This window comes from Eptatretus burgeri, chromosome 7 (assembly GCF_056783735.1).
Source record: "Eptatretus burgeri isolate ZD-2024b chromosome 7, Ebu_testis_v1, whole genome shotgun sequence".
NCBI classification, from domain to species: Eukaryota; Metazoa; Chordata; class Myxini; order Myxiniformes; family Myxinidae; genus Eptatretus; species Eptatretus burgeri.
In genome coordinates, this window is record NC_140967.1 from 22,543,770 (window position 1) to 22,568,186 (window position 24,417).

At 43.8% G+C, this 24,417-nt stretch overlaps 1 protein-coding gene across 8 annotated transcripts in view; it reads right to left on the minus strand.

Moving 5' to 3' along the window:
• Positions 1-24,417, minus strand: part of WDPCP (WD repeat containing planar cell polarity effector) — a 210,720-nt gene that overhangs the window by 169,003 nt on the left and 17,300 nt on the right. For 4 of the 8 annotated variants that reach the window (XM_085887675.1, XM_085887669.1, XM_085887671.1 and 1 more), the window contains exons 2-7: positions 23,239-23,421; positions 9,111-9,180; positions 8,503-8,547; positions 5,274-5,327; positions 4,998-5,068; positions 1,721-1,780 (exon numbers count right to left, since the gene is read on the minus strand). In XM_085887675.1, coding sequence (XP_085743801.1) covers positions 1,721-1,780; positions 4,998-5,068; positions 5,274-5,327; positions 8,503-8,547; positions 9,111-9,171 — 291 coding nt within the window. In that variant the 5' untranslated portion in view covers positions 9,172-9,180; positions 23,239-23,421. Of the gene's footprint in view, positions 1-1,720; positions 1,781-4,997; positions 5,069-5,273; positions 5,328-8,502; positions 8,548-9,110; positions 9,181-13,390; positions 13,423-13,480; positions 13,610-22,098; positions 22,274-23,238; positions 23,422-24,417 lie in introns of those variants that run through there. The other 4 variants (XM_085887672.1, XM_085887670.1, XM_085887674.1 and 1 more) reach the window with 4 other exon arrangements.

Genomic DNA, 24,417 nt, shown 5'->3' on the forward strand with positions numbered 1-24,417 from the left:
AATTTGGCTACTTTAATATATCAATAAATGATTAAGATGGACAAGGTATAGCCATGTGCATGATGAAACTAGGTCAGGAGATCAAAGGATTCCGTTGAGAGCCACATGTTTGCTATAAAAATAGAGGAAGTCAGTAAGCCATGTGTGGAGTTGGCCTTGGATGCCATTGGCAGAGAGGTTGGAGAGAAAGGCAGAGTACCAGACTGTATCAAATGCTTGAAACATGTACAGAGATGGCGCTGATCTTATGTCTCAGATTCAGAGCCACCATCCATTGTTGGAAGAGAAGCAGCATGTCCAGGATAGAGTGACCGGATCTGAATCTGAACTGCTGGTTTGACATCAGGCCTTTTGAGAAAAGGAAACATTGGATGTTAACTGTGATGATGGATTCCACGACTGCTTATAATTCCATCCATCCATTGGGACCATACTCTGTGCAGAGCGTTGGTGCTGCCTAAGCAGTCTCCTTGGCTGTTGGGCACAATCCCGGACACGTCACCGCTGACACAGGATACCAGCAAGCTGGCACTCATTTTGCCGACCTCAGAAGGATGACAGGCAGAGTCAACCCCACCTGGTATTAATTCAACAACCGAGTGGGATTTGAACTCAGGATCCTAGGATCCCAAGCCCACCACCCTAACCATTAAGCCAACACCAGGCATTATAATTGGAAGTCAAAAAGGAAGGATTTGCCATTGGCAAAAAACTGGGTCAGAGAGTTCACAGATCAAGTCAGGCCAATGGAGTCGCAGAAGTCCTTTGTGACTATACCGTGGCTGGTTGAATAGATGCCAATGCCCAGCCAATTGAAATGGATACAATTCCAAATGCTGCACATAAGGAAGAGAGATTTTGAATGTGGGGTTATAAGTTGGTCCATGTTGGCAGAGTGAGATGGACATGAAATTGTCACTGTTAGAACGTTGGGACAACACACAGACAAATAGCTGGCTGTCGAGGGGAAAGTGTAGCCTACAGTACTCCTGGGGATGCTGAGGGGTGAGAGAAGTACAGTGACAGTAACAAATAGACTTAATAATGTAAACTGCAACTCAACGACCAAGGTGGCATTCAAGCCTGTCGAACCAGAGGAGACAACAGCAGGGAGAGGCATAGAGGAATCGGGGACATCATGTGGGGGGCAAGATTTTGTTAAGCAGATAATATCAGATTTAGCCTGGACGGTGAGATCTGTCAGATTGGAATGAAGGCCTCAGATGGTGGAGGTCCATACAGTTGGGGCCAGTGGATTAGGCACTGTTGGAAAGATGCAGGAATGTGGAGGGTGAGGGTGCATAAAGCCTACTGAAAACAGTAGGCCATTGTTTGTTGATATCCTTGCCACATTACAAATTCCTGCCTCAGATATAGTCATCCACGAAATGAGATTGGCATCACCTGAGGTATGCTGAAAGTCACGATAGATACCGACGTCAACACGCCCCAGCGATTGCCATATCGAAGTGACAGATATCTGTTAAATATTCTATTTTATGGAGTGATAATGCAATATCGTGAAGATGCCTGAGCTATGATTAAGTGGCGACAGATAACACAAGAAGGTCAAACCGTGTTACATTGAAAAGTACATTTCCTACTGTTAACATCCCTACATGGGTTTAGCATCAAAAGCAAAAACATATTCTACCTTTTACATGCTGGCAGAGCACAAGGCACAAAAAAAAGATACCAATCATGATGCCTGCACCATCACCTGGCAGCAGTGATGATGTACCCAGTGCATGCAGAGGTAACGGTGTTTCTGTAGTACCTCCTGGAAAGGTAAACAAACATTGGCACACCGGTTCATTCAACAATTCTTACCTGAAGAGGAAAACCGCAATCGGTCACAAATTATAGCCTCAGCCATTATTAACACTCGTTGAAGATCGATGTGGTTTGGAAAATAGAAAACATTATGCAACCGGTTAGCAGATTGAATGTGAGTAAGACACAATTAATGTTCCAAAGTGGAAAGAGGTAATTAGTGTGAGACCAAATATGAGGGACACGAAAATGGATATTAAGAGAAATACGATGAACTCGAAACCAACAAAGACAACTGGGAAAACAATTAACACTCGTTAATTAAACAAACAAACTCGTTAATTAACAAACCGGAGATTAAAAAAAAAATTGTTTGCTTTAACACACACTCAAGCCGATATCGGAACAGAAATGAAGTAGAAGAACCTCTCTAACCCACTACGTTTCGTTTGTTTCTAGGCTTTGCCCATTTCGTATGAAAAACCCAAAGGTAGATCTTCTTCTTCTTCTTTCGGCTGCTCCCGTTAGGGGTCGCCACAGCGGAGCATCCGTATGATCCGCATAGTGATTTGGCACATGTTTTACGCCGGATGCCCTTCCTGACGCAACCCTGGTCGCCTCTTACGACACAGGGATATGGTACACCTATTTTAACCGGGGTATACACCGGCCCAGTATACTGGTACTCATTTCGCTGACCTCAGAAGGATGACAGGCTGAGTCAACCCCCTGGTGTATTAATTCAGTGGCCCAACGGGGCTTGAACTCAGGACCTTTTGGATCCCAAGCCGCTGCCCTAACCACTGCGCCAACACCAGGCTATATATATGAAAAACCCAAAGGTAGATACGTGAAGCAAAACCATGCGTACGGCTTATATGCATTTACAGTAGAATACATCGTGGTTATATACCTGGGATCATTCCAATTGCACCCATGGACTAACACCCAGGCCTAAGGCCTGAGGTCTGCTGATCTGTGCTGCTTCATGCAATTGTGCACATCATTTTATTGGGGTAGAGTCAGGGCAGCTGTCCAGCCAATAGGTGTAAAGCAGTGGGGTCAAGCCAGGGCAGTTGAACACTGACCCATGTATAATATGTGATTGTTCTAAGTCCCAAAAGGGCATACCTCTGTGAAAAAAATGGAAAAAAAATGTTCTGAAACTTGAACTTGTTCTGCAACTTATCATAATAAAGCCATGTACCGAGTTTCAGTTGAATATGTTCAAGGGTATGGGGAAAAAAATAAAAAATAAAAAAAGAGTGTGAAAAAACCACAGGTGGGACGGACAGACAGACAGACTGAGAGCAAACCTATAGTCCCCTTCCTTAAAACTGGTAGGGGACCAATAAGGGGCAAGCAGGATGACCTTACTGAGCTGTCTAGCCTGGGTTGGAATCCTAACCCAACCATAAACGGTCAGCCCGGTGTCTCACAGGCAATGTGTGTGCCACCCCTCTGATGGGATGTTAAACTGGGCAACCCACCTACCAGCATTAGTTTGTGGATGTTAAAGATCCCACGATGTCCTTCACGAAGAGTAGGTGAGTTATTGCTGGAACCATGAACAAATTACAAATTCCTGCTCACTCGGTCTCGTATCCTGCATCGAAGTAGCAACCTGTCCAGGATTGTAACCTCCATCAAAGAAATTGCTTCCAACCAGATAGAGCATGGTGAATGATGACCATTAGGAATAAAGTCAAGGAAAGCCAAGAATGGGGGGTCAATTCGGTAAGAAGCATAACTTGGAGGGAGACAAAAAGGTAACATTTGCAACTGTCTACCTCGCTCACAGCAGAAAGAATAATTAATGTAAAGAAGCCCCAGTTTTATCTCAACTCTTGACTCGACTTGAGTTTTATTTGATCTAGTTTTTAAGGTGTGCATCGTCCAACAAGAGGACAGATTTTTTTTCTGTCCTGCTTGCATTCATGCAAATCCTCAGTGCAACAATCCTCCTTGGAGGTTTCTGCACTTCACTGGAAGGTGAAGAAGACTCCATTGAATAAAGCAACATAAATTAATTAATTAATTAATGAGGAAAAGGGTTACAGATTAATTAATTCTGCACTTCACTGGAAGGTGAAGAAGACTCCATTGAATAAAGCAACATAAATTAATTAATTAATGAGGAAAAGGGTCACAGAGCATCGTGGAGCTTCTTTTAAATTCAGTTTTGAGGGGTTTATATACACTAGTACGTGCCCGTAAAAAAAATAAAAAAATAAAAAAATAAAAATAAATAAATAAATATTCAAACCGCGAGCAACAAACAACAACCACACAGGCCGTTTCTTCGCTCTCGCGTGCCCGTACGTACGTGGCCTGGAAGTTCGCATATCGCAGTCACAATCATTCGCAATTTAGTTTTAATGGCCAGTTATTCAATTAGCGCCAACGTATTTTGCCTTTTCGCAATGTCGTCGCAAGGAAAAACAAAAAGAGAAGAGAAGAGAGAAAAAAAATTACTTCCTGGTTCGGAGCATACCAGCTCACTCTGATGTTACCGAAATGTATGCACCGTCTAATATGAAAACGATCATAACTTGGGGCATTGTGTTTATCTATAAATGCGCATAAGAAATTGAGAAATTATTAGAATACACGAAGTCATCACTCTCCGGAAGTCTGTACGTTGTAACCCATAATGGGGAACGCGGCTGAGGTTCCCTTCCCCCATCGGCCACGCCCACGCAACAACGTGTCTTGTCATTGGTTGGTAAATAAATGGCCATAACCTGGGAGGCACTTGTCCGATTAATATCAAACCTTGAAAAGGCACATCCTCGGGTCCCCAGCAATATACCTGGCAAGTTTCAATTAGATCGGACCAGTGGTTGGCAAGAAACAGCAGACACACACACACACACACACACACACACACACACACACACACACACACACACACACACACACACACACACACACACACACAAACACACAAACACACAAACACACAAACACACAAACACACAAACACACAGCTGGAATTATAGATAGATGATACAGGTATCGAGGCAAATGAGAGAGCAGAACAACAGGGGCAATTAATCAACCGGCAAAATGGGTCAAAGGTTTAAAAAAAAAAAAATAGGGATGACAACAAACAGATCGTTTGAAGTCACTTCATACATTCTGCAAAAACAATGTAATCAAGAATACATGGTTTAGGTGACAGAACATTCCAGTAGATTAAACATTTGGTGTGGTGAAATTACCTGCAGCTCTTTCAATGTCTCTCGAAGCTTGTTAGGGCGACTGTTCGGAGGAACCCAGGTGTAACCTCGACCTGATCACATAACATACACAGTATCATCAATTCCATAACGAAGATTGTCTGCGAGCCAAATGGTTTGATATTTTGCTGTCATGGCAAAAAAGTTCATGTTTGATCATGTTTTTTGTAAGAGCCACCAGTCAGAAAAAAAAAACACAAAAGCTCTTCACTTTCAGATATTATTCCAGTGATGTGCATATGTAGATATTTTACATACTCTCTGCATAAATCCTTTTGTCTTCTTCATACAAGGCATCGAGACACGGTGGAACTAGAAGGAAAAAAAGAAACACGTTTTTGCATCTATCCTTGTAACATGGTAGGTGATTGCAGGAGAAAAAAAAATTCCAATATACCTTTCAGAGACCATACAATCGTGACATTTTCTTACATTTTTAAGGCCATACAATCATATACAACTAGAGTGGTACTCGGTAGAGCACATTCTCCGCCAGTCTGAACAGTTTACATTTTGTATCCCACCTGATAGGCTGGATCCAGATCTGAACCAAGATCTAATCGGCTTGTTCTTGTCACCCACCCAAGTCATCCACCAAGTTTTGTTATAATCCATCCACAACCTTTTGAAATACCATGCTATATATCGTTTTGGCCCTATCTCTCAATGGTGAAGAATCACTTTTAAATTTAAAATAACCAGACCCGGATCTTCAACAAAATCGAATCGGCTTGTCTGTATAATACACACAACCTGTCCACCAAATTTTGTCTGAATCCGTCCATAACTCTTTTTGAGATATCCTGTCCACAGACAGACAGACAACAGACAGACAAACAAAGAGACGGGGGTGAAAACATTACCTCTGCCCACCTTCAGTGGCGGAGGTAATGAAACGAATTCCTTTCTCACATTAGTCATCTTTTGATTCATCTGTGCTGAGGAAAGGCCGATCTGCGTGGAAGCTCGGTGTCCCCATTGCCAACAACATAACTGAGATGCAAATCTCATTTTATTGTCAGCATATACGTATGTAATGTCATTATTAACAGATTTATTACCAAACAGAAAAACCCTAATAGCCCTGGTATACAGTGGGGAGTTGGGCACATGTCAGAATAGTACAAACATGGTACCAACATGCTAGTGGAGACAAGGGATTAGGCACAAGAGGAAGTCATCTGGCCCTTAATGGCTGTGCATTATCCAAAGCCCATTATCTCAGTTTCATTAACTTGCTGGTGGGCCAATCTCTCAATACTGGCTTACATGTGGACACAAAGCCCATTTAACTTGCAGATCGAATCGGCAGCATTTGGTTAGTTTTGTTCTCGTCGTTGATCATGCTATCAGCTGAACTATCGAGCTGCCCTCGGAAAGACCACTTTTGAGTTTCATGCTGCAGCAATACATTTCCCCACACTCCAAAATCAGTGACAGATCCCTATCAGTGGAAGCAAGTGCAAAGTCCACATTCGGCATATACACATTCGGCATCCTTGCACCAACCTTTCATGGGCTGGATGACTGAAAAATAAATAAATGATCATGACCATTTTTTAAATATTCAAATAGCAGAAAGAAATGGAGCACCATGGTGATCGGTGAATGAATGAGCGAGTATGGAAACTGGTATTTCTTCCCAGCGCTCTGAGTACCCAAAGTACATCAATTTTTTCAATATTGGCAATATTGGATGTGCTTCACTAGATGGTGTACTTTGAAGTGCAGTAATTATCTAGGCCTGGGTGACATCACAATTACAGCCACCATAAAGCACCTGGATGACATCCAAATTACACTGCGTCGCCATCTCGAGACAAAAAATTAATCAAATAACAGTACTGTATGGTGACGGCTGTATGAACACAAAATCAAGCCATTGTATTGACACTGAGGTCAAATAAGAGAGCACTTATTAATTGAATTTCACCAATCACAGAAATATGAGCCCAAAAGGATCCGAGTTACATTTACCTTTTGAAATAGTCAATGGGTTGTTTTTTTTTCAAAAAAGAATGGGCCATTGTATCGCAACATCTCAGTCAAATTTCGGTGAATTAGATTACATGTAAGTGAAATAAGTTTCAAAGTGTAGTATTATACTAACATCCCAGAGGTTGTGGGTTCAAAGCAGGCCGAGGGTAGCAGTTTAAAGGATTATAGATTTGAACCTTTGGGAAATTGACATAACCTCAAGTGAGTTACTATGTTACTATGAAACTGTCCATATAATCCTGCTGACTTACTAATGACATTCAAGAAGGGTGAGGGTGTGTGTACATCAGAGAGCTGAGTGATGGGTGTAACGTGAATGTGCTCCAGGTAGTTGCTGTGTAACTCCTCTTGCTGCGTTCACTGCTGACAAGTGTACGCAAGGAGAGCAGAAAGGATTAATATCCTGTCAGTACACAGCCTCTCCTCAATCAATACCTGGTAGGGCCTACTCATCCCACTGTTATCTCATCCATTGAGCCACATCATTATCAATTTGAATTCCTCAGACATGGAAAGTGAGTAACATGAAGCTCCAGCTAAACTATCTTGGGTTCTCTGAGTAATGTGGACCCTTAAGGTCAATTATGCTGGCCTACCAGCATGTGGACACATTAAGATAACCAAGGACCATATACTGATCATGCTGTGTGTGTGTGTATGTGTATGTATGTGTGTATGTGTGTATGTGTGTATGTGTGTGTGTGTGTGTGTGTGTGTGTGTGTGTGTGTGTGTGTGTGTGTGTGTGTGTGTGTGTGTGTGTGTGTGTGTGTGTGTGTGTGTGTGTGTGTGTGTGTGTGTGTGTGTGTGTGTGTGTGTGTGTGTGTGTGTGTGTGTGTTATCTTGCCAAAACGAAGTTTTTGCAAGATATGTTAGTCAGCTTGTATGTTTTTTTTTTTATAATTTTTTTTTGTTTGTTTGTTTGTCTGTAATCACGTATAAAAAATTCTGCAGAGCATAGTTATCATAGGAAATTTTTGTAACTTCGCATATCAGAGGCCTATAGAAGTCCCTTCCAGCGCATAAAATTTTTAAGGTCAAGGTCAAAGGTCAAGGTCACTTTGTCGCAAATCAGGGGAATCAACGAAACCCTTATTTTTTGAGTAATTTTGATCGGATAGTCTTCAAACTTCATGGGAATATAGTTCATGGTCTGCACATTAAACTGCTGGAATGATGTTGTCGACGTAAAGGATCTCACAATGTCCTTTGTGAAGAGTGAGTTATTAGCCTGGCTAAATTAAAAATCCCTGCACTGGCTGATAAGTATCCTTCGTCAGAGTTGCAACCCATACAGAATTGTATGTACCCCATGGCAAAGAAGCTTTGGCAGAACCAACGCTCTGTACAAACCATGCTACATGAATTAATGAATATGGGATGGACGTTCAAACGCTTTCCCATGAAAATACACCTCCAAAATCATGACAAAAATAAACAACACCAACATGTGTGTTTCAAAGGCAATGCAGAATGTAAAATTGTCCCTACCTGCATCTCCTTTATCATGGTACTGAAAATAGCTGATGTCAGTATCTGGAAAACATGAAGTTTTTAAAAAAAAATTGAAACCAGAAAAACAATAAAGACTAGAAAGCATGTCAAGATGCAAAGCCCATCTGCTTTGTACGCAAACACAACTTGATGAAAACATCAAAACAACAGCTAAAAATAAAAATAAAATAAAAAAGAATAAAATTTTAATAACGAGTATTATCCATATTATCATAATAGAGGTTTGTTGAAAATTTGATGATAAAAGCTCAATTGGTAAATAAATAAAGAAACTCGGAAGCGATTACAAAACCCGGCCGACTGGTATCGCGCAGCGGCGGATGGAATAAGGCCTATTTCTACTCACTGCCACTTTGCCCTTTGACATTTTGACCCAATTATTAATTGGCCTTCTCCATATTCTCATAATAAAGGTTTGTTGAAAATTTGATGACAAAAGCTCAAATGGTTGGAAAACAAAAAAAGGTTCTGGCCTGGAAAGAGATATTGAAACGCACACACTCGATTGCAAAACCCCGTCTCCAGGTGCATGACGGACAGGCTAAAAAAAGAAATCCCCAAGTCCACAAAATGCCTTCTTGTACCTTTCATTTTCCTGGGTCTTTTCATGGTCCACAAATGTAGTTCTGTTTGGAAAAATGCCATCTGTCGACCCTGCAGTGACAAAAAAGTGATAGTTTTAACAAAAGGCACATGCTATAGACCAGGTCTGCAGCAGCGATTTGTGTCCTGTGTTCGCTGTTTAACGATGCTTTCAGTTTACCATGGCTAGGTGATAAGATCTCTATAATGAGGTTTCTATTATATCCTTACTTAAAGTTACAAAAAAACATTAAAAAAAAAAATTAGCCAAATTCCTATGTTTTCAAGCACATTCTGCAGTCAGTATTTGTTTGAACCTCGGTCTTGCTATAAACAGTCACACTGGTGTTTCCCAGGTAGGGCGATACATCAAGATGTGCACCGTCCTGCACATGTAAGTTACAACTGTACATCTCATTTGCTAGATTCAGTTGGCGGATGTTAAAGATTCCACTGTGTCCTTCACTTAGAAGAGGTTGTCGCTGGCATCTTGGTGAAATTCCAACTTCCTTATACATTCTGTCACATGATGCAACAACCTTATATTGTTGCGGGGCCGGGTATCGGCTGCGAGCACAACCACCAGATGGAGCTGCATGGTTGACTCTGCCGAAAACCCGGAATGTATAGGTCGTCACCCCGGACAACTCCAGAGCTGACGGGTCCCTTATCGGACCGAAGTTCGGCAATATTTTGACAGCGTGAGGTAGGGTCCAGTTGTCTAACTCCGATTTACCTTAGTACTCACTCCGTCCAACTACCGGGGAAATTCACCCTCGACGATGCTCGTACGGAACGAGTCGCTCGCGTACTCGAACTGTGTGTGACCCGAGCGGGTGGTCACTGACCTTTCGTCGGTCCAAATGTCACTTTTACAGCGGCAACAGCCTGGCTAATTCCCAACACGCAGCATGTCAAACCAATAAAAGAAACACAAAAACGAACTGATACATTTAACACATGGGTTTATTATAATAGGTGGGGAAGGAGGGGAGCACGTAAGAAGCAGAGTTATCACGACTAATAGAAATGAAATGCAAATAATGTACAAGGCACTTAACAGTTGCTACTTAAAGACGGGCCCACACATAGACACACACACAGAAGTGGACCCCAATTGTCTTTATTGAAGTTTTCCAGCTAGAGGAAAGGGAGCTGGAGTCCAGAGCCTGCACTTGGACCTGTCTACCTCGTGTGGTATTCGACGATCCGACTCGATGGGACTCGAACCCGCAACACGATGCTACTCCAAGCACCAGGGACGGAAGAAAAGCGTCAGACGCCAGGCACTGCCAAGCCGACCAGACCAGACAAGTCGATCTCCGGCACCTCAAACCCGATCAATGCCAAGCCGACCAGACCAGACAAGTCGATGTCTGGCACCTTGAACCCGATCACTGCCAAGCCGACCAGACCAGACAAGTCGATCTCCGGCACCTCGAACCCGATCACTGCCAAGCCGACCAGACCAGATGAGTCGATCTCCAGCACCTCGAACCCGATCACTGCCAAGCCGACCAGACCAGACGAGTCGATCTCCGACACCTCGAACCAGATCACTGCCAAGCCGACGCTGACGCCCAACCCTGACGCTGACGCTCACACTTGCCTTTGGCTCCGACTCTCCGACTGACCTCCTCCCCTGATGCTCACGTTCACACTGACCTCCTGCCCTGATGCACACATTCACACTGACCTCCTCCCCTGATGCTCACGCTCACACTGACCTGATGCTCTGACTGACTGACCTCCTCCCTTGATGCTCACGTTCACACTGACCTGTTTTCCAAGGCCGTGGCATTTCTTATATGGCATTTCTCCTGTGGGAGGGGGTGTCATGGGAAGGATCACCATCTGAGACGTCTCGCCTCCCATTGGTCTGGGGTTCGTGAGAAAGTCGATGTCTGAGGCGTCTCACGCCTCCCATTGCTCCGGGGTTTGTGGGAACGTAGGTGTCTGAGTCGTCTCACGCCTCCCATTGGTCGGGGGAGCATTCCATCTCTCCGGGGCAGAGTCGGAGCTCTCGTGACCGAGGAAACTCCGCCCACGTACGTGGTCGAATGCACGTTGCCAATGGCGTCGAGGTGAAGGCGTGTTGTTGTTGTTATAAGGGGTGTAAAAATCCTAACTATTAAAATAACGCACAGCGCATTTACATTTATTCACCCATTAGACTAGGGGATGGATTCTAACTTGAAAACACATACTTATCCAAATAGCTAAGCTATAGGAACCTGAATGTCTGTGTGCTCATGGCTTCCAAATTCGTAACAATATTACTATAGTTGTGCTGAAAGTATACAAATACACTCTTCAAGTGGTTTGTTTAGGAATTTGACGAGAAGGTTTTCCAGACTGTCTTTTCAGAAAGACAGGGTGAGTGTGTGGAATTTGTCGGGATTGAAAGACATATTCCAAGTAATGGACCAGCTACTAAATGTATAAAGGTCGGCAGAGACGGAAGAGACTGCTACGGCAGAGGATGGAATCAACAGCAAAGAAAGAGATAGGCAGGATTCTCCAGGGAATCAGAGATCATTGATGAAGATTAGAAAGAAGCCTGGGCCCAAGCCACTGACTTGGAGCAAACATAGCCTTGACAGGGAGAAGAGATGAGAAAATCCTGTTCAGGCCTTCACCATGAACACAGAAATTGAGAATTGAGAAAGTCAGTGATCTCTGAGAGTAGGCAGCCTGCCTTGGATGCCATAAGCAGAGAGTTTGGAGATCAAGGCGGGGAGCCGGACTCCATAAAATGCTCGAGATATGTCCAGAGAGACAGCCCTGACCTAATGTTTGAGATTGAGGGCTTCCATCCATTGCTGGGAGAGTAGGAGTAGCATGTCCAAGGTAGAATGACAGGATCTGAAACCAAACTGATGATCTGAGATCAGTTTGTTGGAGAAAAGAAAGGATTACATTTCAACTACAAAGATAGATTCCAATACCTTGCCTATAATTGTAAGCAGGCTAATAGGCCTGTCATTAAGAGGATCTGTTTTCGCACCATGTTTGTGTACGGCAGTGATGTTGGCTAACTTACAGACAAACGGAAACGGACCCTGAGATAATGATCGAGTGAACAGAGCAGAAAGAAAATGAACAAGAGCAGCAGAGCATGTTTTTCGGTCACGTGCACTGATGCCGTCTGAGCCTGTTGCAGAATCAAAGTTAAGGTTTGCCAGAAACCCCACCACCTTCTCAAATGGAAAAGATATCGTACGTAGCAGCAATTGGATATGATGGGGTAGTGCAAGTATAGGGAGTGACGGGTGGGGGACACAATATTTGGAAGTAAACACAGAATTGAAGCATTGGGCCTTCTCACGAGCAGTCAGCTGTGGTTCCATTTGTTGAGAGGGAAGGGATGGAGGGGAAGCACACTCGAGACAGACTTATCAAGGTGCCACCAGGTTTTAGAGAAGAGAGACAGATTTCAGAGGTGAGCCTTGAGGTTCGCCAGATGTTTTCTGGCTATCTTGAGAGTGGGCACACACTTGTTCCAGGCTTCGTGGCAACATTTGAGATTGCCTTCTGTCAGATTTGCTTTCCAGGAAGAGAAGGCCAGTTGTTTGAAGGCTACTACCTCCCCACACAATTCTGTGTACCAGGAGTGAGATGAGAGACGAGAGGATGCTTCCAGGCAAGCACTCTAGACATCAAAAACACAATTCAGAGTTATTGTTGAAGAGGATTGTTGAGTAACTGGGGTACGTCCCTTTACCAATAAGCTTGCTATTACTTGCCAAGCCCACCATTCTTTATCAACCGTTTTGATGGAGTGCTTGCTTGAGTGCTTAAGCCACTTGGTGAGCACTCTACAAGCTGCTTGGTAATGGAACACACCCTTGGTGTCCCTTTAAGTTGACAAAGCTACAGGTTCCAAGTTCCAACTCAATCATGCCAAAATCAATAATAAAAAGGGAAATAAAATTGATATTTACAACGGAAACTAAGTCCCCCCCCCCCCCTTTAAAGGTCATCCGATAAATTTCTAATTGGTCACTGGCTTTGACACCAATACAAACATTTATTACGGACCCTCGGCAACAAAAAACTACATATATCAAACAAACAGTTTCAAATGGAGCACCTCTCCACCATGAGAGCGTTTAAATTGCATCAGATGTGGCAATAAATGCGATTTGTTGCTCCCAGCTCGAAACTCTCCACCAAGCAACGTGCGACTTGTAGTTCTCGTTGAAGGTGGAAACGCCGTACAGGTACAGGTACAGGTACACATACAATTTATTCAAAACGCCTCGTAAAACAGTTTACTAACCACAACGAAGAAATTAAAGTTTTTAAAAACTCGTCTCCAAAGCAAGATGACGTCATTGACGAACAGGGTGACGGTTTTCCCACGACTCACCGAAATGAACACAAGAACCGAACCTCGACGTGCTGCATGAATCTATTCCTGATTGGATGGATGGAGAACTGGAGGAAAAATGTGTGTGCCCGGAAGTCTATTAGTTGCTATAGTGCGAGCGTGTTGTTGTTGTTTTTATGGGCCTGCAATCCGATTGGACGCGGTGGAGCCAAACGAAACGGAAATAAGCTGATGTTTCGGGTGTATCGCTTTGGGTTGGGTATCCGACCGGTCCAAGGGTAATACATAATACATCCCGACAGGATTCAGATTCAACCAATGAGATGTAAGCAAGCGGCTCATTTACCGCTCGCCAAGCACCCCTCAATCGCTTGCTCTGCTTGCCAAGCGGCTTAAACGAAACGGCTGGCTTGGACAGCAATAGTAAGCTGCTTGCTTGGGGAATGCGCCCCTTGTGCAAGACGGATTGTCATTGTTAACTCATCACATGAAGTTGGATCAGGGTAATGGTAAAATTAGAGTTAGCAGTGTTTGTACTATTTACTGTAGTGTGAGCAGTGTTTGTACTACTTACAGTAGTGTGAGCAGTGTTTGTACTACTTACAGTAGTGTAAGCAGTGTTTGTACTACTCACTGTAGTGTGAGCAGTGTTTGTACTATTTACAGTAGTGTGAGCAGTGTTTGTACTACTTACAGTAGTGTGAGCAGTTTGTACTACTTACAGTGGTGTGAGCAGTGTTTGTACTAATAACATTGGTGTGAGCAGTGTTTATACTACTTACAGTGGTGTGAGCAGTGTTTGTACTACTTACAGTAGTGTGAGCAGTGTTTGTACTACTTACAGTAGTGTGAGCAGTGTTTGTACTATTTTCAGTAGTGTGAGCAGTGTTTGTACTATCTGCAGTAGTGTGAGCAGTGTTTGTACTATTTGCAGCAGTGTGAGCAGTGTTTGTACTATTTACAGTAGTGTGAGCAGTGTTTGTACTATTTACAGTAGTGTGAGCAGTGTTTGTACTATTTAGAGTGGTGTGAGCATTGTTTGTAGTATTTGCAGTAGTGTAAGCAGTGTTTGTACTATTTACAGTAGTGTGAGCAGTTTGTACTACTTACAGTGGTGTGAGCAGTGTTTGTACTATTTACAGTGGTGTGAGCAGTGTTTGTACTATTTACAGTAGTGTGAGCAGTTTGTACTACTTACAGTGGTGTGAGCAGTGTTTGTACTACTTACAGTAGTGTGAGCAGTGTTTGTACTATTTACGGTAGTGTGAGCAGTGTTTGTACTACTTACAGTAGTGTGAGCAGTGTTTGTACTATTTACTGTAGTGTGAGCAGTGTTTGTACTATTTACAGTAGTGTGAGCAGTGTTTGTACTTTTTACAGTAGTGTGAGCAGTGTTTGTACTACTTACAGTAGTGTGGCAGTGTTTGTACTACTTACAGTATAGTGAGCAGTGTTTGTACTATTTACAGTAGTGTGAGCAGTATTTGTACTATTTACAGTAGTGTGAGCAGTGTTTGTACTATTTACAGTAGTGTGAGCAGTGTTTGTATGACTTAGAGTGGTGTGAGCAATGTTTGTACTACTCACAGTGGTGTGAGCAGTGTTTGTACTATTTACAGTAGTGTGAGCAGTGTTTGTACTATTTACAGTAGTGTGAGCAGTGTTTGTACTATTTACAGTAGTGTGAGCAGTGTTTCTACTTACAGTAGTGTGAGCAGTGTTTCTACTTACAGTAGTGTGAGCAGTGTTTGTACTACTTACAGTAGTGTGAGCAGTGTTTGTACTATTTGCTGTTGTGTGCGCAGTGTTTGTACTACATATAGTAGTGTGAGCAGTGTTTGTACTATTTACTGTAGTGTGAGCAGTGTTTGTACTACTTACAGTAGTGTGAGCAGTGTTTGCACTATTTACTGTAGTGTGAGCAGTGTTTGTACTACTTACTGTAGTGTGAGCAGTGCTTGTACTACTTACAGTAGTGTGAGCAGTGTTCGTACTATTTGCTGTAGTGTGAGCAGTATTTGTACTACTTACAGTAGTGTGAGCAGTGTTTGTACTACTTACTGTAGTGTGAGCAGTGTTTGTACTACTCACCTTGCTTCACCCCTCGCTCACCAAACTTCACCACTTCAACCACCAACCCCATCCGCACACGGGAAAATATTCCCGCACACCCTTGTACCTCTGCATCGCCACAATTCGACACTATGTGGAGGAGTACTGCACAACTTGGGCTGTCCTCGGACCGTGGGAAGCGGGACCGCGCAACGGACATTAACAGCTCGACCGCATCTCGCCAGGGTTGTTCCGGGTGAGCACACGGAATTGGTACGACCATCGTCCAGTCGCCAGAACACGGCAGTGGCAGCGAGGAGGGTCGCCAGAAGGGTGATCCATGAGTTTGGTACAGGGCCCAGGTGTGCATTGCCATTCGGTATTCAGACCACTCGGAGCACGTTCAGGGCCGGGGTGTCGGCTCATACCCGATGTGGAGTCAGGAGCTCCGGGCCGTGGCGAGCCCGCCACCGAGCCGGATGTGCAAATGAGACCGTTTCTGGCCGTGAGAGCCTGGCAGGGCTTGACTAGGGGAGCTGTTGCCCAATAGTGTGCAGGATTTATAATCTGGGAGCAGGATTCGAGTCACAGCACATCGCCTTCAGGTTGTCACCCCACCCTTCGCCCGGGGCTTATAAAAGGAGTGCGGAGCCGCTTGCTCTCTGCTTCGCCCCCTTCTCTGCTCCTCTCGGCTCTGAGTTGGCTGCTCGTCGTTGCCTCTGCCCTCCGCTGGCTCTTCACTCGCGGTTGGTGTGCAACTGAGACGTGCGTTCCGCACTGGTCTTCCGGAATAAGCACGTTGCCACAAGCCCCGGCAAGTGATTAAGCCGGAGATAACGCGCCAACTCTTGAGGTGTGAACGCTCAAGTGGAGCGTCCCACGGAGGTACACGCTACACTAGCAGACCTAAACACAACTAGGTTAGGGATTTTTTGCCTCAAACATCTTCTCTCCTCTCTTTCCACCCCTCTATCTCGTCCCCTTTGGACGCACAAAAGAGCACCATTACTGACTTGCAATCCTATTTTCCTCTGGAATGACAACGCACGCCCCAAAATTTCACGACACCACCCACACCTTACACACCAGTCTTTCTCCCTTCTACCTCTCCATTCGCGTACTGGGCTGCGTTGGTCAGCCGACCACTCCAGGTATTGCGAGGCCGTTTGTCCTCATCTGCTCTCTTTCTTTCTGAACTATATCTAATCTTCCTCGGGTTTGTGCTTGTGTGTATGTGATGGTGCCTGTCGTAACATAAGTTAAGATTGTGTAAGTTCTAACAGGATAAGTCTGCTCTGTCTGTTTTTGTTCATTGCTTGCCTTTTGCCGCACCCCACAAATTCCTTGCTATCCCTGCTGTACATACCAATAAACCCAATTTACTGTGCCACATACCATTCCTCGCCTGATTGTAAATAAATGCTTTGTACAGAAACGTTCCCAGGTCATTTTCGTCTTTTCCTTCATTGGTCCAGCATGGTTCGTATTCCAGCTTAAGGCCCGGTCACACCTTGACGTTTTAGCCAACGTATGCCGATTTTTGAATTTTTTTTCTAAAACGCTGGCACACGTTGAATACGTTATGGGTAAGTTTTGATAACATTGAGAGCACGCTGGCATACGTCGTAGTACGTTGCCATACGTCGTTGTACGTTGGCTTTAAACGTTGTACTTTTCGGTTGTCCTCAAATTTTTTCATGCTTGAAATTTCACGACGTATGCCGGCGTATGACTCACACGTTCCGCTACGCTGGCCACAAGTTGTAGGCACGGTCTGCGATCGTTGACAGACGTCAACACATGCTACTTGTAAGTTAATCATAAGTTGAGACACGCCGAGGTAATGTTTAGCGTACCCGAAACTTATTTCTAACCTATGATTAACGTGTTGTTGGCACGTTACGCGATCGTTGCCACACATCGACAGACGTTACTTTTAAGTTACTCATAGGCTGAAAGACGTCGGTATAATGGATCGTCCTTGCGTCAGCGTCCACGGCCACGGCCAGGACACTTATTTGCAGCATTCTTCAAACTTTTCTTCGGCATGACGAGGATGTTCACACTTCGATGTCTAGCTTGGCTATGATTCCAATTGTCCATCGGCAGCGTCTATTTAAAATAGTCGAGTTTGAGCGTTTTAACACGTTCAGAAGAAACGATTAAAATTTCCAAACCCCAGCGTCAAAAAAAAAAACAAAAAAAAAAAAACAAATGCGAGTGACAGCAATTTAAATCGTTCATTGTAAACAATGAAGCCAGCTGAGTGGTACCGTTTAAAAGTCGTTGAGTGTAAAAAAAATCCAATTGTTGAGCGCAAGCGTCTACTTTCAATAGTGGAGATGCAGCCATTTAAATCGTTGAGTGGCAGCCTATGAACCTACCCGTGGACACGCGGACGCAAGGAGGATCCATCATCACCCACACCCTCCCCCTCACACTCACCTACTACTGCCAACATGAACAAACTACTACTAATACTGATACTGATACTAATACTAATACTAATACTAATACTGATACTGATACTGATACTGCTGACATGGACATCGACTCAAAAAGGACTCGAAAACACTGTTGGGTTCCCCTTTTATGAGCAGCATTTTTATATACCAATTCCCAAAACCGCTGGGAACACGTCTTTATATGGCAGTTGTAAGCTAGAAACACGTTCATTTATTTTTTTTTTGTCGACCGGAAGACGTCATTGGAATACGTCTACATACGTCGATGTGTGTTGGGACTACGTAAAGAATTGGTTCAAAGCACGTCCAACATAAGTTAGAAATAAGTTTCGCGTGAAAAAGACATTATCGCGACGTGTTTCGACTTATGAGTAGCTTATAAGTAGCCTTTGTGGACGTGTGTAAGCGTCCACATATCGTGTGTAAAACTTATCCCCATCGCATGCGGAACGTGTGTCGTACGCCGAGTACGTCGTAAAATTTTGAACATGTTCAAAATTTCTTGACGTACTCTACTTACTACGACTTATGATAGCGTATTTAGCGTTATACTCGCGCATACCAAACTTACCCATACCGTATTTGACGTGCCCCAACGTTTTAGACACACTTTTTGTGACGTCGGCATACGCTGGCAAGATCGCCAAGGTGTGACCGCGATTTTGACCCTTCCATTTCTACGGCAGTTATGATTCGAATCGTTGTGCGTCAGCCTTTTAATAGGCTACGTCACGACATCGTCGGCGATGCGTGCAACGCGCTATGCCGAAGTTAGACTATCGTTGGGCATCGGTTGTGTAGGCCGACAACAGGTTCAGCATTCGTTGGTATAAGTTATCTATAACACAACGAAACGTTCTGTGTCGTTACCAATGCGTTATACATAAGACCAAGTCGCTATGAATACGTCCGAATCTTTAAAAAAAACATCAAAAGTTCAACGTAAGCCAGCGTTTTACATAAATTTTAACACGTTGCCATCGCTGGCTAAAACGTCAAGGTGTGACCGGGCCTTTAACCGGGACGTTATCCCCCAATGATCTGTTTTCTAGCCGGTATGTCCTTGGGCAGTTACGCTGATCAGGTTTGAATAAGGCTGTTACAGCCACAGATACCGAGACACCAGTTTATCACTCAGGGGGATTAATCCCCGGTTGTCCTCAGAAGAGCCGGACCTGGGACCACCACTCACAATTAACGTTGTGGTACGGTGGGTTGTTTTAGAACCACGAATGCCACCCAGTTAACCACGAGTTCCAGTGTCCACCGTCTAATTATGCCGTTTAACTAAAGGTCACGTGGTTACCTGAACAGGGAGCGCGTCCTCGGCAAAGCACCAATCTTATCTTGATTAGATCTTAATTAGGGCGACCAAGCATTTTAACCGCTGGTGCGTGCCGACTATTATTGGTCAAATCTGTGGTAATTACCTCCCAGTCTATCTAGGTTCGGACAATGATAGACCAATGGAAAGAAAGGACAAACACGGACAGGTTAGAAGTCAACAAATGATTTATTAATAAGAAAATAAATAAACAAATAAAAGAACCTTTTATTTCCTAAGGTAAATAGTTGAATAAATTCCAAAGCAATCGAAATTAATAAGTAATCAGGAAAAATCAATCAAAACGACAGGAAAGAGACAGAGAGCAGATGCTTATCGGGGGTTGACTTACAACTAAACACAGACAAGGGTACCCAGCAGATCATTCGGGAGGGGGGGGGGGAGAAGTGTCGTCTTGCTCACCAGAGAGAAGTCATCCGTCAAGTGAAAACGTCCTGAAATGTGTGTGTGTGTCTTGTCCGTCGCCAGCACCCAGCCTTGCCGTGCACCCACTCGCCAACAGCCTTGAACGCCAGTCAACGTCTTGGGGGCACCGAGATCGTCTGTCGCGGGTTTAGACCCTGGTGCTGCGACACAGGCAGCTCCTCACACTTCACGAAACTGGTGACGTCCAGTGACCCACACAGTCCGTGACCCAGTGACACACAGTGCAAGTAACCAACGTTGGTGACTGACCCGTGCCTCACTCGTTGGTGACCGACCCGTGCCTCACTCGTTGTCGGTGCCGGTCACTCCCACACCGGAACGGACGAACTGACTGACAAATTGTCTCGTTGGCGCTAGTCAGACACCCACACGCTCATAATTTTATATATGCAGCCCGTCTCGGTGGGCACAGAGTCCCCCCCGACACTCGCCCCGCCGCACTTGCACACCGTTACCATGACAACCCGTGCTCTCATTATCCTTTGCGGTGTCAAACGCCGATCGAAAAAGGGCGGGCATCAGCGTCCGTGAAAGAAATGGCATGCATAAATGTGTCTGTCATAAAGAGAAAAAGCTTCCCATAAGAGAGGGGATCTATTATTTACCCTTCTCAAAGCATCACATTTAGAATCCCATTAGACATGGGAATGGGGCTAATCTGGACATGCTTTAAAGGAAATAACTATTTTTGGTCAAATCTGTGGTAATCCCCCCCCCCGGTAATTAGATCATGTTACCTTTCGGTGGACGAGATTAGTGCAGAAGGGTACCAACCATTGAGTCTTGGTTAAATGCCTGACCCGACTCTGTGAGTATTCCAGTATTCCCACTTGGCCAAATACCAAATTCCAGTTGTGATCCACAGGGGACACTGCATCGGCAACATAGCCACAGCTCTAGAAATATTGTTACCAACAGCCAGGTACTGCAGACCCATGTAAAACCAAGCCTAAGTGCCTACCAGCAAGTGATTATGTTGACCAACGACAAGACGCTTTTTTATGCCTCCGCAGCTGAAGGCTGCAGGCATTAAAGGTCTCATGACACTCAAAACTTTCTGGTCATTTATATATTAAATTGACCTTCCTGGTGAAGAAATCACCCATGTTTCTTTTTTTAATCAAAAATGGGATAATTAGACCAATATTTCGAACATTTCTGGTGCTTTTCACAACTTGCTATGCCCCGCCCCTTAAAAAAGTTGACTTCAGCGAACCGCAGCGTTGACATCATCTGCAGAAACTCGCACAGAGTGGATTGACTCGATGTCGCGTGCCATATAAAGTACGTACAAATGCATTGTGCACATGTGTTTGCTATCTCATTGATCGTCTTAAATCCTGTGATTGTTTCGGGGAAAAGAAATTCTGCTTCTGAGCCGTGTATGCACAACAATCACGAGGCAATTATTTATCCCTTTACTACCTTGTCGTAGTCGTGTACAAATCCAATACATGTATGCACAATAAAGGGCACCATGTCCACAAAATATTAAATGTGACTGTTGAACGTTTCCATTAAAAAAGAAACTTACAGGGACATACAAGTAAAATACTAAAGATTAATCTTGCATCATTTCAAGGCGCAAGGAGATAATTTTAAAATCAAACAATGTGAAAAACCTGCACCCATATTTTGCAGCTTATTGAATTGTTCGGTGAAACCAGCCTGCTGGGATAGGCACGGTTCCACATACATGCAAGCCAGCTATGGCTGCACTCGACATACATGGGTTTATTCTAAAGTGAAGGTACTGCTTCCATTGGCTTGCTATTCATTAACAATTAGCCAAAATGCTGTAATAAATGAACAGTGAAAAATATGTTGGCACAACTATGAAAGACAAATTTATCTGTCCTATTACACAGCCTCATAGCCTCGGGACTCTTACGCATTGACTTATACATTGTGTGCATGCTAATACAAGTTACTGGTCAAATCTAGAGTCTAGACTAGTCCGATAAATCCGTCGTCCGTCCGACTAGTCCGATAAATCTGACGTGCTGTTGCTTTCTTTTATTATTCTCTTTTCTTCATTGTTTTCTACTGGTGCTACATGACGACAATATGAATAAAATAAATAAAAATGCAACAGAATGTCAGATTTATCGGACTACTCTCGACAATTGTGTCAAAAGGTGTGTTCTGCACACAAGTTTTCATCATATCTGGACAGCGAGATTGCTTCGTTTTATGCGCGGAGAGACACGGCCGATGACATGCGCTGGCCTTGCTTGTGATTAATTTGCCGCGGTGCAACATGTCCGCTGCGCTGCGCTGGTCACGTCACCACACTAAAATATTTCTGATATCGAGCAGTATGCAAGTTAAATTTACATTTTTGAATTACGAATAGGATTTTGTCTTACCAGTTGTTATTGCCAAGTCTTCCTTCGATGTCCTCCCGATCATCACGAACTCCGGGAATTTCATCGCCAGTTTCCTCTGCTTGTCCTGCTTTGGGCTCAAACTGGTAAGGCCGTATTCCCTTTCCAGCTGCCTGAACTTCACCTCCCGCGACTACATTGTCCGACAATTCTCCATCTGATTTAGACCAAAATCCTTCATTTCTCTCACACTCAATGTCGCGACCAGACAAACCAAAGTCCATGTCATCCATTATTCAAAACCAAATGTTTGATTTTTTAAAAGCAGAAATGAACGAAGTGATTGAGTCGATCAATCGAATGTGGAAACACACAGGAAGCCAATAGAATAACGTAGACCACCAACCCGAGTAATTTACGTGCAGCCTTTGTCATCCTGCAGTTGACGTCATGTGGGTTACGCCCCTTTCAGTAGAATTTTTAGGGGCGTTCCCGAAGAGGTTTGTTTTTTTAATTTTACATTTTACAGAACGAGTATTGTGAAAAAACATTGTCAGATCTGAAATCACGATGAAAAACTCCTATAGGACATATATATGCAATTTCAGTACTTTTGGGTGTCATGGGACCTTTAAGTTTTCGGGTTGTCCATCCGTCCGTTATCGGTTATTTGTTACCACGATAAATTGTGAACCACAGAACTTGGCACAAGTATCGACCATAACAAACAGATGAACTGATTCAATTTGGTTGTTGAAGAAGTCGTAAGTCACATGATCTTCGATTCAAAATCATTTTGTGACCATGAGAACTTGTAAACCACTGAAGGGATTTCAAGAATAGTTGACACAAGTCTGGAAATCATTCTTTTTTGTATCCTGTACAGAGTCAAGGCTCATGGAAGAGGTAAAACAGTGAATGGATCAGGATGCAACAGAACAAAAGGAGCAGAAAGAGATGGGAAACACGGTATTCATTAGACGGAGAACCCACACCCCACAAGGAGGGGGGATGTGGGGGGGGGATGAGGGGCAGGGGAGGACACATGGATGGGCAAGATGGATACATAAGGAAACTCTGAGAAAGAAAAAACAAAATTTGGAAGGAGATAGGCATTGGTGGGAGAGGGGTGGGAGTTGATGCAAGACCAGAGAGGCGGTAGAAGACAGAAAGAGCACCGACCTGTCTGCAATGGTAAAGTGATAGGCTCGGCGCCACCTCCCAAGGTCCCGAGGCCTTGCTTTCCACTGCTTCAAGCTGAGCAAGGTGTGTGAGATTTGTCAGGATTGAAAGACATGTACCAAGTGTTTCATCATCTTGTGATTTTTTTCAAGGTCTGAAGAGGGGGAAGAGGCTGCAGCCTGCCTGTCAGAAGGATGAGAGATATCACAGCAGTGGGTGGAGTCAATAACAAATAATTGAAGGGCCTTTCCAGTCAGAGAAGTCATTGATGAGAACGTCTATATCCTTCAAGAGTTTATCGAAGATAAATCTTGAGGTGATTACAAATTTCCTGATGCATCTCACAATACTCAAGAGTGTAATTCATCAGTGCCTGGTAACTTGCTAATGTGTAATTTCATCAAGTATTTCTCATTTATCTCCTCTGTAACTCCACCTCACTCAGGACAGACGCATAGTCTATTCTCCAATGTAATCGACAAATCCTTAACAGTAAACAAAATGGTAAAAAAACAAGCTCAAATGAGCTAAGATCCTCGTCCTCTTAATGATGACATCATAAAAACGAATATGACGTCATTGTGATGTATCAGGTTTGCGATAAATTATCTGTGCTAATGCTCGGCTTGATTCCCGCAAACAAATTTCAAACAGCTTCCCAAGTTTCGGAGATAATGGAATAGGTGATTTCCATTAGCGGCGATATTATGACGTCAACTTTTTTTCTAGGAAGAATTTCCAAAATCGGAGATGGTTACTGCTTGCACGTGGGCTTTCTGCATATACATGGCAAGTTTCACGAAGATCCGATGAAAACTCTGGGTTGTGAAACAAAAAATGTCAAAAAATAGGAATGACGTCATAAAAATTGATATGACGTCATAGTGATGAATTTCAAAATCGGAGATGGTTACTCTCTGCGCAGGGTATTTTTACATATATATGCCAAGTTTCAGGAAGTTTCGATGAAAACTGTTGGCTATGAAACAAAAAAGTCCACATGAAATGAATGGTCCTATGAAAAAAAGGACCGTTTACAAAACCCCCCCATCCACTTTCTCAACAATCCTCTGGAAGAAGTCTTTTCTTTCAAGCTTCAAGGTCTCACTATCTGCCATGACCTTTCCTGGGAAAGTCACATTTCCAACCTCGCCTCAAAAGCCAGTCGCCGACTGGGAA